Source organism: Strigops habroptila, chromosome 4 (assembly GCF_004027225.2).
Source record: "Strigops habroptila isolate Jane chromosome 4, bStrHab1.2.pri, whole genome shotgun sequence".
Classification (NCBI taxonomy): domain Eukaryota; kingdom Metazoa; phylum Chordata; class Aves; order Psittaciformes; family Psittacidae; genus Strigops; species Strigops habroptila.
In genome coordinates, this window is record NC_046358.1 from 48842138 (window position 1) to 48857019 (window position 14882).

The window sequence follows — 14882 nt, forward strand, 5'->3', positions numbered from 1 at the left end:
CACCTAACTGTGGCTCAACCTTTCTTTTCTCTAAAGGATTAAAGAATGCTTAGTGTCAAGACACAAAGGCTCCTGACTACCTGAGTGGTATCAACCTTCCTGCTCCAGGTCACTGTAGTGCCAGTTCCACCAGTGCATATGTTTTAGGAGAACAGTGTGTCTTAGTCTTGCCAAAATTCTCTCTCCCCTTCATTCTGAATTGAGTACAGCACATCATCCTCGTCATGTGTGGATCAGCCAGGAACCCAGAAGTCAAACTGGAGGATGCCTGGGTGAAGACCTCAGCTGCTTGAGGCAACAGCTGCATCCCACTTACCCAAACACTTGCTCAAAGCCTGCCTCAGCACTGAGAGGCAGATGCACACATTTGTCCCATGAGGAAGTCTTTACATCTCATGGTGCAGGACATGTCATGTTTTAATGGCTGAAACATGACAGCAGTGATTGTCCTCACAGAACACCAAATACATTGCCATGCTGGTCTGATCTCTTTCATGGGCCACTCTCAGTGGTGGTACAAGGAGAGGCAGCTTGGCACCCTGTTGTCTTCCCTGTACCATCTACTAAGCTCTCAAGATACACGTGGTGGCAAAGAGCTAGCTGTGCTCCTGTTTACTGCAGTATGCCAAGGCCCACCGTGTTGTCTGCTGCAGGGATCACATCCACCACTTGGTAGAAGTGAGAAGCAACAAGGACATTGTTACCTCCCCTTGTCTGAGCAGAGCACAGAAGAGACACTATTTGAAGAGACAGAAAAATCACAAGCAGCTGCAAGCTGATGAGTCACACAGACATATGGTAGCTGCTACTTTAAAAGACTCCAGAACAAAAAAATTAGGTACATGAAAAAACTAGATCCCCAACCTGTGTCAGGCCACAATTCCCACTGAAGTTGTTCAGCCACTGATCTCCAGCAGCCAAGACTGATGTGGTACGTTATGGGAAGCTGTTAAACCAAGTAATTGTGGCAGAGCTTAGCATTTTCAGTGAGTAAGGACCACATCCCAAGCAGGCTGTTTTCTAACTACTGTCACTGAGGACTGGAGACAGTGCCCTTCACTGGCTGTCTCTGCAGAGAAGTCTCTGTCTGAAGGGAGACATGAGTGTTCTCCGAATTGCAAAGAAAATGTCTTGGTAAAAACAGCATTAAATATTCAGGGTCTGGCTCCTCTCAACTCCTCAGCTAGCATCTTTTACTCTGTTGTGGTTTAAACCCAGTCAACAACTAAGTACCACACAGCCACTTGCTCACCCCACCAGTGGGATAGGGAGGAGAATCAAAAGAAGGCAAAAACCCACAGGTTGAGGGAAGAACAATTCAATAATTCAAATAATATGAAACATAGTAAGAATAGAAATAATAACAAGCAACAATAATGATAGGAAAAAAAGAGGAATAGGAATAAAACTCAGGAAACTCCACCCCTGGTGGTGTTCAAGGCCAGGTTGGATGGAGTCTTGGATGAAATGGTTTAGTGCGAGGTGTCCCTGCCCAGGGGGAACTAGATGATGTTAATGTCCTTTCCAACCCTAACTATTCTATGATTCTATGAAACACAGGTGACGCACAATACAGCTAGGTGATGCCCAGCAATCCACCTCCTGGCTAACTCCCCCCAGTTTTTATACCGAGCATGACGTGCTGTGGTATGAATCTCTCTTTGGCTAGTTTGGGTCAGGGGTCCTTTCTCTGCTCCCTCCCGGCTTCCTGTGCCCCTCCTCACTGGCAGAGCATGAAAGACTAACAAGTTCTTGATGTAGGGTAGGCACTACTTAGCAAAAACTAAAACATCAGTATGTTGTCAACATTATTCTCACACTAAATCCAAACACAGCATTGTACAAGCTACTAGGTAGACAACTTACTCTATACCAGATGACACCAGGATATACTCACATTTTCACATTTAATTCATATGAACTAATCCCCACTTGCAAACTAAGCAGATAATTTTATTCCTTCAGCATTTATTTGCAGGTCAGCTGCTGGGCAACACTGCAAGTGCCCTTTGTCAATTCAGATTCACTACCTCTCTAAAACTATTTTCAAGCTACAAAAGGACAAGAGGGAAGCTAAGTTTGGGGTCTACAGAACTTGACTTGCCATCTGTTCAAGCCAGAAAGAGCATAACAGCATCCAATGGGATGCCGAAAATAAGGGCCCTCCCAGCAGCTGTTTGAGCAGTGGTTCCTCGCAAATATTTTGCCTACAAATTCTGGACCTGCTAGCCTTGGCTTAGATCTGAGACTATTTTTAGAAGCTTGAATAAAAAGCAGTCATCCAGTGGAGTGCTTTTCACTTCCCATTTTAGACATTACATCCTTAGCCCAAATGACACTACACCCTTAGCACCAGCTGAGCTGTTCAAGGTCCACTCGTATTTCAGTCACCACATCACCCCATTTGACCTTTGCCCTGAAGCCTCAGCAGACTTGTCTTTTAAGGTGAACACAAAAGGCCTGCACCCCCTACTCACCCGTCCTTGGAGAGGTGGTGCCGGAAGAAGTCATTGGCTGCCAGTTTGATGGCCTTTTCTGGTGTCACGAGAGTCAGGTTCACTGCAGCCCCTGGGCAAGGAAAAGAGGAAAAGGCCATTGGAGAACAAGAATAAAGGAACCGTTAACTGGATCTTTCAAGAACATGTTGTAACTCCTGCTCAAAACCAAGGACTTAGGAAGGAGAGCTCCCAAAGCACCAAAGGGGTTAGGAAGCATGAAACACCACTGGAAATTAATAGCATTTCTGCCTCCCAACACCTCGGGTTTTTGAAAACATCCTCTGATGTGTTTCTACTCCATTTGCAAGGCTTTTTGTAATTTCTTTAGCTTCACTACTATCCCCCACCATGCATATATGCATCCTCTTCTCTCATCCAAGGATGCATTCCTAAGAATCCAGAAGGATGCAGATCAGACCTTCAAGAAAGGAGTTTAAGTTGGTTTAATAACCATTCCCAACTCCCTTACAAATATTTCAAGGCTGAGAAGTGGAAGTCCCCCAACCCATGTTCTTGCTAGTGCTCCTGCCCCACTACCACCAAAAGCAGAGCAATTTGCTTACCGGGCAGCCAAGAAAAGGCAGAGCCATTGAAAGACCTGGAGGCTGGTTAAAGTCAACTGGCTCATCTGCACAGAAGTCAACCAGCTCTAGACCAACCCTTGCAGTTAAGTGGCTCCCCTTGTATATCGCCACTGGGTGTCACCCTCAGAACAGCCACCGCTGAAAAGTGGCTTTTTGTCCACCACAAACTGCAGGGTGCAGCAATTCCCCTCTGAGCACCATGGCAAGGCTTGCTGAGGGATCTGGAGTGTAGACAAGCCTTGGCTTCAACCACCAACTCCCGCTGGAATGTCCCTTTGTCAGGAGCAACAAACAGCAAATTCCTGTATTGTGCCTGCCACAGTGGAAGGTCCGCGTGGCCTGGCCGGCTGCTGTGGGCCATGGACACCAGTATTAGTGCAACACAGTGGCTGGGAAGCAGCTTTCAAGCTGCCCTCAGGAACATGTGGTGAGGAGAGGGCCAGTCCCTTCTGAACACACTAGGTTTTGCACCGCTATATTAATACTCCAGAATATTCTCCTTCCTTTAGATCTTATAGCTCAAAAGGTCCTCCAGCAGATGACTGCAAGCTCTCTGTGCCTGCACTGAAGCATTCTGAGCTCCAATGCCTCCGAAGGAGCTTCACTGGAGACTTCCTAATGGCCTATGAATACCTTTGCAAGGACAAACAGAAATGCTAGCATATACCTTTTACCATTATGCTTGTGGTAGAGATTTAAACAACTTGTCCCAAACCTCCGTTTTCCAAAAAGAAGCAGAGAAGCCTGCACTCCCACTAGGCTCTGAACACTTGGGATTAATTTTCAGAAGCTTTGAACCTGAGTTGACAGGAGCTATAAGGGCTCAACACACCTAAAGAAAGGCAACTCAATCCTCCGTTCCTCAGGATGGACTCCTCTCCCTCCAAAAAATATTAAAGAACTCCTGAATTGGACATGGCAATATATAGGTTTTGGGAGAACTTTCCTCAGATTAGGTAGCAAAGTTGCAGCTGGCACTTCTGGGACCAGTACAACTGGGACCAAGACGTGGGAAACCTTGGCTCCACATCCTCTGCTCTACATGTGAGAAATTGTACAAGAAAACAGACAGCTTTGCAGTGCAGGGCTGGGCAGCCCGACACATCTCCCCCTCTTCCAACTGCCACGTTCAGGTTTCACAGAAAACAGAGTAACCCTGCCTCACAGCAAACCAAACCAATGCATTCGTTCCACACTGGCCATGACATCCAACAAATGCCATCATCTTCTACAGGAGCCAAACTACTTACCCAGGGAACAGGGTAGCCCTCTCATACTCCTGAGTTTTTGCAGACTTCAAAGTGTACCAGTGATTGCGCTGCTTCAGTTTGATGTGCTTCCTACACACCACATGCCCCTGCCAAGACTCTTGCATGTGATGAGAAGCCACACAGACATGACCTTCATGCTCTATCTCCACTTTTAACGTCAATTACATCAGGATCTACAAAGCAAATCCATGCAGCCTGATTTTTACGTGGAAATGGCTACCCATGAAGTGTTTCCTGGAAACGCAGTTGAAGATAACTTCAGCCCCACTCCTAATGGCTAGAAAGTTAAACACCTGTATATCACTGTCCTGCAGCACGAATGACCATTTCCTTGGCAAAACAAGGAGAAAAAGAGAGAAGAATAAACCTGCTAATCTACCACCAGTGCAAAGGGTTCACTGAAAGAAAGAAAACAAACTCCAAAACATCAAGCAAGAAAGGTAAGCAAGAAGTACGCTTCGATGTGGTGACCTCCTCCAGGAGCCTAGAGGCTTTCACAGCAATTCCTCCTTCAATTGCAAATAATGTAGAGGGTAATAACGCACAATATACAGAGGAGAGTTAATGAACCTGGGTTTTCTCCTACATCTTTGATATTTTCAGTAAGCTGCTTAGCAGAGAATGGATAATCCCTGTCCTCAATAATCCATAACAGCTTCAATTCACTGGAGGAGGAGAAATTAGATACTTCAGCTGCTGGCTATATACTTCCCATGGCATTTTCTACATTTTTCATAAATCTCCTAGCTCTTCAATTCTCAGTGTGCCAATGACTATTTCCCTAACTAAAGCTAACCTTGGCCTATAGGCAACATGACAGGTACCAGAAGCAATGACACACAAACAGAATGCAAAAGTCAATTACAGTCATTAAAAACCAGAAAATATTTTGCAAAAAAGTACAGAAGCACTACAAAGAATTAAATCAAATACAGTCAAAACCAGCTGTTTGCCAACTGAACTTGTAAGTGCTCTCTTCTCACCAAGCCTTGGGCTTCGTTGTTAACACACATTTCTCATAAAAGGCATATATACCACCAGCGACCTCCCTAACAGCAGGACTGATTCATGCCCAGCATGGCACTGGTGCAATATGGAAGGTATTATTAGCAGAGGCTGGGGAAGGCTGCCACACTATTGTAGCTGAACTGTAGCTACCCTCCAAATGTCACTAACAGCAAAGGGCATTTCCCCAGCCTCATCCAGGCCTTTGACTCCTGCCAGCTAGGCTAAACAGCTGGTCTGCAAATAGCAGTGGGAGTTCCAGGACGCCTGCTGGGATCTCTAAGCGGCTTCTGGATGGACTGTGGCAGGAAGCAGTGGACCTCTCCAAGGTACCCTTCCACTGATGTCCACATAGTCCAGGAGCCTACAGGCACCATGGATTCATTTGCTTGGCATCATGCCTGAAGGCAGCATGCTGTCATCCCTTGAGCACAGACAGGGCTAGACAGCGCCACCCAGTTTTGAGGCACTGCTGCTACCTAAATGTAATGGAAAAAACCATGAGAAAAACACCTCTTTTTCCTCCACCAAACAAATGTAAGAATCCTTGTAACTTGGGAGAAAAATTGGGACTGCCTTATGCATCACACAATCCACTATGGCTACTCATACACAGCAAGGACTGTCTGCCCACATGCCCCCCTTAAGAGATGATTTGCAAAAAAGCACCCTACTGGCTCAAGCCTCTCTCCTGTCTGTACTGAGCTTTGATTCACATGTGAAGGAGATGTGAAGTCACACAGGGGGAATGGCTGCACCCAAGCAGACCTTTTCTGTTCTCCAACAGAGGCCAAGTGCCCTGTGGGGAAGACTGACGCAGTTGCGACTCCTCCACGGGGCACGGCAGGTGGCACTTCAGCACATTAACATATAATCCTCCCAATTTCAGGTTAAAGGCTGCAAATAAGAGCTTATGAGTCATCCCTAGCTTCTGCTAGGGAACTGGGACAGACTGAGGGAGCAGGAACCAATCCAGAATCTGATTTCCATCTTCCCCTGCCTGCAAGTCTGAGCTGTCTCTTTAACCTTCTTCCCAGAAAAGTACTCACGCATTCTTCATGAATACTGGATGTATTTTACCCACCTATCCTCTCCCCAAGAGGGAGCGAAGGGCTACTAATGTCAGCTCACAGAACTGAGGCACAGAACCAGGACTGCTGTACTTGCAGGACTCACCTTTGCACCCTGGCCATTGGGAAATATCTATGAATTTCTGGAGCTATTGACAGAAGCCCTTTCCAAACCCAGCTCCCCATTTAATCGTAGGAGGTGACAGGTCAATTCAAGCCACTCTCAGCTCCCTGAACAGAGAGGTACAAAGTTAGTGGCACATGGACCAAGCTGACCAGACTCATTATGGCTGGGAAAAGCAAGAGCTATGCAAAACCCACTGCACCCTTTGAGATTTTTGCTTGGGAGTGAAAAGTGGACTGGAGATACACATGCCCTCCACCACCCTACACCTTACAGGACTGATCTGTCTCTCCCAAGTGCCCCGATAGGTCCTACAGTCTCATCTGTAAGTCTCAAAGACCAGCTTTTTCCTTCTGCCCCCTGCCAATCAGCCTGCCACTGCATATTTACACCCAAAGTTAATGCAGGCTCTGTTTCCAGCTAGGCACACAGAAGCAGCCAGCTTCTGGGAAAAATCAAAGGGGAACGTGTCACTGCTAGCATTGAAGACAGGCCTTGCCAGGGTTCCTCGGGGTTATTTGTCTTGTTGCCTGCTCCCAGGAGAGCTGGAATGAAGCAGCCAATCCATCCCCAGCATCCACTGCACTCCCCCAAAACGCCCACTGGCAAGTTGGGCAAGAGACACTGCCTCGAGCTCCCAGCTCCCAGGCTGGCTGGCTGCAGCGGCCGTGGCTCCTGAGGAGCTATGGAAGAAGTGGCAAGAGATGCCAACAGCAAGGCACCAGCATCTCTGGATTCCCGCTTGAAACAACAAAGAGCAGGGACTCACTTAATCAAAGTAGTACTTTAATCAGGCTTTATCAGTGAATGAGTGCCACAAAGAATGTTATCAGAATGCCTCAGAGATAAAAAAGAAAATGCATATTCAGGCAATTGAATACCGGTACATAAAATGAACCAGAATTCAGTGACAATTAAGCCAGTTGGACTGTGCTGAAAGCCAAGAAAATATTCCACATTTTCCTCTCCTACAAGTAAAGTCAGAATTTGGCCTGCTGTTCCCTCTTCTCAAAATCTTTAAAAACATTCAATGACTTTGTGTTTAAACTAGAAAAGGTATAATGTCAGCTGAAGAACTCACTGCTGCAACAGACAGCCTAAGCCAAGGAGCCAGGAGATTGCTAGCAGGATAGCACACAACAACCAAACACCTGAAGCTCTACCATGAGCCAACCTCTGATTTTCTTACCACCCCAAGGGAGTTTTTTTCTGGGGGAAAGTTAACTTTTTTTAATTGCAGTTTATCTTAATACTTGAACAAAGCACTCAGGTGTGCTTGAAAGACAGCTAGTTTTGGAGATAACCTACCAATGAGATGGGACAGCAGGCCCGACGATGCTGGTGGTGGGCTTTGACATAAATTCAATCATCAACCACAAAGTAAGACATTTCAAGAGGTTTGCTACTGCCCCTCTGACAAAAGTTACTACGCCCAAGCTGAGAAACACACACACAGAGTCCTGAAACAAAGCCCAGCAGCTTCACTTAAACTGCTAGTAAAGATTAACTTCAGTAAATGGTAAGGTTTAAAACCAAAACAGCCACGGGGAGGACCCAAGTACTCAACGGTGGAGAGCTCAGCAGACACCTGGCAAGGAGGAGTTTATTTTCAAAAACAGCTGGACCTTTTAACATCTTATGATGTTGCTAGGTTATTGCTTTGTAAGCCAGAGAACATGGGGTTTTCCTCCCACTTACGCACCAGTGCCTCCAACACAAAAGCTGCGCCATGCCTGACTCAGCCTAACTTACCTCTGTACATGCCAAAGTAGCCTTCTGACCTAATTGTTTTAATGAGGCAGTCAGACCTGTGGACAAAACAGAGAGAGATAAACCACAGAGGCTCAAAGGTGGTTGACAGCAGAGAAAAACAAAACAAATCTCTTGGAGTGGTTTTCGTTTCTGATCTGTCAGCAAAACCCTGAGCTGAGAAGAGAACCGCGTCAGCCTCTGAATGCACCATTGTTCAGGCCCGAGTCAAATTTTAGCCCCTAATTCACTGGGGCTTTGAAACCCCCAGCTCACCCTGCACGCGCTGTCTGTTTTTGAGAAGCACAAAGGCAAGAGTGTCACTGTGCAGGCTGTTTATCCAGGGTCCCCTGTGGCAAATGTGCATGAGATGCTCCAACAAGCAGATCCCCATGCACATGATTTTAAATCCAGCTCTGGAAGGGAAAACCCCCAGTGCTGACTTGCTTGACTTACTCCGTGAAATTCGACACAAGCACTAGATGACCCGAACACTCAGTCATCTGTGACCTCCCATGAAGATTAAAGCACTTACTTTTAATACATCAGGTCCCATGGCAGGCAGAGAGCACTCAAGCTCTTGCCCTGGGGAGAGTGAGGCAGAGTGCCGTGGAGGTGCACTCCAAGGGGAAAACTGTTGCTTTGTTTCAACTACATTTACTGCAACTGGGAAAACTCAAGACTTTTTGAAGGCACAGACACACACCTAACAAATCTAGAGGCACAGTTCAGGAAGGCAGCGCAGATCCCCTGGCAGTGTTTCCCTCTCTAGACCACAGCTGCAGAGGTTTGGGAACACAAGGAGTAAACTTCATATCTGCTTTGTTGTAGTGCTGGTGTGGGAGAGAAGGAAATAGAGTTCCATTGAGGGCTTTATGGCCCACCTGGGTCAAGGCTTTTCTAGGGTACCCCATGTTATTTGGGCTACAGAACTAATGGATATGGGCACAGCAACACGGTCTACCTGAACTTGTGCAAAGCATTTGATGCTGTCCTGCATGCCATCCTTGTGTCTACATTGGAGAGACACAGATTTAATGAATGGACCGCTCGATGGATAAAGAACAGACTGGATGGCCGCACACAGAGAGTTGCGGTCAACGGCTCAATGTCCAAATGGAGACCTGTAACGAGTGTTCGGACCAATTGTGTTCAACATATTTGTCGGCACATGGACAGTGGGATTGAGAGCACCCTCAGCAAGTTTGCCAGTGACACCAAGCTGTGTGGTTCGGTTGGTACGCTGGAGGGAAGGGATGCCATCCAGAGGGACCTTGACACGCTTGTGAGGTGGGCCGATGCCAACCTCATGAAGTTCAACAAAACAAAGTGCAAGGTCCTACACCTGGGTCGAGGCAATCCCAGGCACAGCCACAGGTTGGGCAGAGAAGTGATTCAGAGCAGCCTGCGGAGAAGGACTTGGGAGTGTTGGTTGATGAGAAGCTTGACATGAGCTGGCTTCAGTGTGCGTTAACAGCCCAGAAAACCAACCATATCCTGGGCTGCATCAAAAGAAGCGTGATCAGCAGGTCAAGGGAGGTGATCCTGCCCCTCTACTCTGCTCTTGTGAGACCTTACTTGGAATACTGTGCACAGTTCTGGTGTTCTCAACATAAGAGCATGGAACTGTTGCAGCAAGTCCAGAAGAGGGCCACAAGGATGATACGGGGGCTAGAGCATTCACATCCAGGCTTTGTTGCAGAATCTTAGGAGGAGCCAGCTCAAATATACAGGGTAAATCCTGGGTATTCCTTAATGGCGCCTCATCCCACAACAACTCCTGGCTAGGGAACAGATTTGCACTTGACTGCTGGAGGTTAAAAGCCTCTCTCCTACTGATCTCCCCACCAGAGAGAAGGATCCTGGCATGCACTCCTAAGGGGACCCTACATCTTGCCCAAATTCCTGTTCCTCTTTCCTATCACATCAAGGGGAGAAGTGATCCTCAGGGAGGAGAGGTAATGTGAATCAGCAGCAAGAGCAGGACAAAACAAAAAGGAGAGGCAAGGCAAGACAGGAGGCTGCGTTCCGCCAGCATGCCTGTACACACAAACAGTGCAGGGAGCAGAGAGAGCTGTAACTGTCAAGGGAAACAACAGTCACTGTGACATGCCAGAGCCTACGACCTAAGTCAATGCACAATTACATGTTGTCAGCTACAGCAAGGAGCCCTGGAGACTGAAACCATCAACGTACAGAGCATTTCCTTCCTATTCGCAGTCTGCCTAAAATTCTTCTGGGCAGGAGAAAGGAAAATATCAGTGTGGAGAAGAAGGTAACACTACTTTTGAACAAAGTGGCAGGAGGACAGGACACAACTTGTCAGTCCCAGCCCCTTCTCCCCCCTCAATGACACCAGGACTTTTGGAAAACTAAGGCCTGACTCTGGTTCCTGCAAGAAAGCAATCTTGTGCTGAGTGTGGTGCACATTCCCACAGCAGATGCACAGCCCTAAGCATCCCACACAAATCCCAGGTGAATTTGGCAGGCTGTATATATTTATGCCTTCTTTTCCCACAGCACTTGATTATTTTGGACACAGGACTGCTGGGATAACTACAGCATGTGTCAACCTTTGAGCCTTCAAAAGATCTACATGCAATGCTCTAGACTGGGAATGAGTGACTGCTTCCTCTTTTTAAAACTGACACAGCAAATGAAGGACCTCCAATAGAGAGCGATGGGAACAGAAGAGAGGCAGAAATTCCCTCACGCACCCAACTGTGGCCCAGCACAGAAACGAATCGGCTCCTTGTGTTTTGGTCCTGTGCCCCAACAGCAGAGAACATGCCATCCTTAAAGCAACAGATAAACAGATGTGTCCTCTGCAGAGATCTCACCTGCTGGGCTCCACAGCCCGAACAGCTGCTTTATTTGCTTTATCTGCTCTAGCACAGCTTGGTTCAAGATTGTCCCGTCTTTCCTGAGGAGAGCCCAGATCCTAGAAATGCTGAACTCACCTGAAAGAGGTAACAAAGTGGAAGGCCTCCCCGCTGGAAGCCCCGAGGGATGCTGCCCATGCAGCGGTACTCACATGCTGGTGTACAGCCGCTGGCCATTCTGCTGGTTCTGCAGGCGAGTTTTTGCCAGGTCAATGGGAAATACACAGGTGACCCCGATCAGCCCAGCTATCCCTCCATTGATCAGCTTGGCAGGTAAACTGTAAGGGGATGAGATGCAGAGAAACAGATTTGTTAGCACTGACATAATGTCAGGGGAGGGAAAGAGGAAAGAATGGAGCTCTTTTGGATGACCAGAGTTAACACATCACTGTGTGACAAGGCTGTCCTCCCCCCATAGCACGAAGGGAGCTCTGAAGGCAAAGCTTGGCCCCTGCTGTACACAAAGGGGAAGACGGGAAAGCAGCACATAGCATCAGGACGAACCACTGGGAAGTGAAGTGGAGGCAAACAGCTAAGCTACACATCACTAAGAACAAGAAAAAACCCTGTTCCCCAGGACCCAAGGGTTTCTGTTGTCCCTAGAGGAGAAGACTGTTGGACCATCCTACAACATAAACTGACTTCAGTTAGGGCCTGCCAGCACCCAAGCCAGAAGGTTTACTGGCAAACGCTTTATAGCACCACAATCAGATATATGCCTAATGAGAGGTTCATGACACATCAGCTGCTACCATCATGTGGGAGTGAGCCCAGAAGCGCCCAGCTGGTAGCTGAGGAGCAGACGGCTGCAGCTCCAGGAAACTGTTTCCAGACCCATGGCCCAGGGCGAGGGGAACACACACAAACCAACAGCACGGCAAAACCACCGGACCAGCAGCCTGCACGGCTGCAGACACAGAGGTGTGAGCTCATACCTCTCAGGGAACTCAAAACCTGGCTGGCTCCATGTGCTTCCAAAATGGGGGGCCTTTTCTGCTCACCTTTGTGTTCCCACAGGGAATTCTTGCAAGTAGCGTTGACTGAAAGCCAGATCAGCTAGACATGGGTTTCCAGCAAATTCAATTGCGAAAAGTGTCCAGCACTTTTATGCTTGACAAACCACTACACACAGAGACAGAGGAAGCCTGTTTGAGTCAGCTCCTTCCAATAAAGCACAGGATATGGCTCTCTGAACACGGGATGTGTCAGATATTAAACTGATGGCAGTCCTGGGTTGCAGCTGGGTGAGTCGGCAAGGCTGAGTCCTCCCATGGCACGAAGGGGCATGCTGCCTGTCATGACAGTGACATGATGCTTCGGATGGGGACACAATCTGCATTACCCTCTGGAAGCAGCAGAGGCAAGGTTGGCCATGGCATGGTGGGGTGAAGCTCTGCAAACACATTCCCCCCAGCAGCACTGCAGAAAGGATCAATAAGCAGCCATGCTGAAAGAACTCCTCTCAGCTTCAGGCTTGAGAGGAAGTCAGGATATGGGGACTCAGGGTTTCAACTTGAGGTCTCCCTGGTGGAAGCAAACAAAAGAGGGTGGACAAAAAAAAAAGTCTTAGCCCACAAGTGCTAAGCATGACCTTGACACTCCAGGAAACTCTGTTCAGCCTCTGCTCTCCGCAGCCAGAGCTCCTTCCTCCCCAACACCTGCACCAATATAACACACACACACACGGCCCCAGGGCTGGCACAGCTGGAAGAAGAGGTGCCAAAGACAGGCAGACAGACCTGAGCTCAGCCCACATCCCCAGACAAGACTGTGCTGACCACGATTAAAACAAGCACAGTACATTAGGAAGACAGGCCCAAATCAGTGTATGAGCTCAACACAGGGCCAGACTGCAAGATCTCACCAGCTCGAGACTCTGTTGCCTCAGGGATCTTTGCACCACAGTCTGAGAAAGGCACAGATTTGCCTGCAAACTCCTACGCTCAACTTCTCAGGACATGGGAAAATTCCAAACAGTGAGCTTCGTATCATGGCACTCTCCTTACTCAACCCACAGTCATACTGAAAGAGGAGGTTAGAGACCAGATAAAAGCATGTCAAGATGGATGCACCAGTGGGAAGGAGGGTGCCTCAAGACAGGGTCACATCAGCATCCCCAAATTCAGCTCTAAAGTCACTGCTGGCAGATCACAGACTGCAAAGCACAATCAGTGCTTTCAGCCTCAGCACTGTCATCGCTTCTCTAAGTGTCCTTGAAACACCTGGGGCAGCAGACACTTGCCTCTTTCAACCTGTTCCAACAGTGAAATCATCACAGGGTTTGTATCAGGTGGGAGCAAGACACAGACACGTGGCAAACATCTTGTCTGCTGGCACCGTAAGTGCAAAAGATTCCCCAGTTTCAGCACAGACCCCAGCAAAAGAGGGAAATAGCCTGGTCTGCCCGGCCAAGCCAAACATTTGGGCAAGACGGGCTGCAAAAAGCCTTTCACTCTGTGGGTGAGAAACCCTTGCTCAACACCCCTATCACACCTAAAACTAACCATCCAGGTTCCCCCAAGCGCACTACAGAGGGAAGCTAGCATAGATGGACCGTGCAGCAGTGTCTGGTGAGACGGTGAGATCAAGTTCCACATGCACTGCTGCTGAAATGCAGTGCCCTTGATCTTACCTTGCAGCAAACCGCTGCTGTGGATTTTAGTCTTTTGGTATCATTCTCATCTTGCTAAGGGGTGACAGATGCACGCTGCAAGGGAGGAGGGGTTCAGTAGATCCTCCAACCTTAAATAGATCTCCTTAGCTTGGCTGCCTGTGACCACTGTAGACTTGTAGTCACATAGATGGGACAGATGACCTAAGCAGGAGAAATGAGGGATTTTGGGCACAAAGAATCTGCAACAGAGGGCACTGCACCTGAATCAAAAGCTTTTTCCCTTGTGACCAAGTCATCCCACTTTTCACGTCAGTGTTCCCTGCTCTCTCATGGAATAAGAATCCACTATGCTTGGTCTCTCTGTCCTATTTAGCTTCTGCACAGCTATTGCCTCTCGCTACCACAGTGCACAGGGCTTAGTGTAACGGGGACAACACAGGCTACCATACAAACAAAGCTGTTTCTCAGTTTAACGCCAGAAGGCACCCCAGTTCTAGTGCTCCTCCTCAGCCCTTTTAACTAGTCCCTGTAGCCAGAAAGGTCCTGTTCACACTGCCAAGAGCACATTGGAGGGGCTGGGGAAGATCTTGGAGGAAGCGTCTTCCCTTCCTTCAAAATTCCAAGCTTCAAATGGCCATGGACAGGTGGTCCTTTTGGTCTGCCAAGGCTATGAGGGACATATACTCCTTAGGCTCCATGGAGGTGAATCTCAGCATACCCTTCATGGGTGTAAGAGAAGTGTGCCAAGTGCTCTCCAGACTGGGTAGCATGATGAGCAAATAAACACTCCACAATGCTGTCTTGTTATCAGCGCGGCTCAGGATTGCTTTCATGTGCCGAAGGCAGGCATGCAGAAAGATATCCTTATCATAGTGAGCACTAAGAAGGGGCAACCCTCTTGCCTGCAGGATCCAGGCATTGCCAAGTCCTGGCCATCTGTCACCAGATTTTATTCACCCACTGACCACTTTTTGTCCTGAGCTGGTAACTCGGAAAAGTAGATGTTAGAAGAGGACCACAAAAACCCCACACAGGAATCCCACAGCACGTAAGAGTCATTTAACTAAAGCAACTTCACAAGCAGC

General features: G+C 48.0%; 1 protein-coding gene across 5 annotated transcripts in view; it reads right to left on the reverse strand.

The window, feature by feature from the left end:
* SLC25A22 (solute carrier family 25 member 22) overlaps positions 1 to 14882 on the reverse strand; it is a 50013-nt gene that overhangs the window by 14049 nt on the left and 21082 nt on the right. For all 5 annotated transcript variants that reach the window (XM_030485362.1, XM_030485363.1, XM_030485364.1 and 2 more), the window contains 3 exons: positions 11336 to 11461; positions 8305 to 8360; positions 2478 to 2568 (listed from right to left, as the gene is read on the reverse strand). In XM_030485362.1, the coding sequence (XP_030341222.1) occupies positions 2478 to 2568; positions 8305 to 8360; positions 11336 to 11461 (273 nt within the window). The remainder of the gene's footprint in view (positions 1 to 2477; positions 2569 to 8304; positions 8361 to 11335; positions 11462 to 14882) is intronic.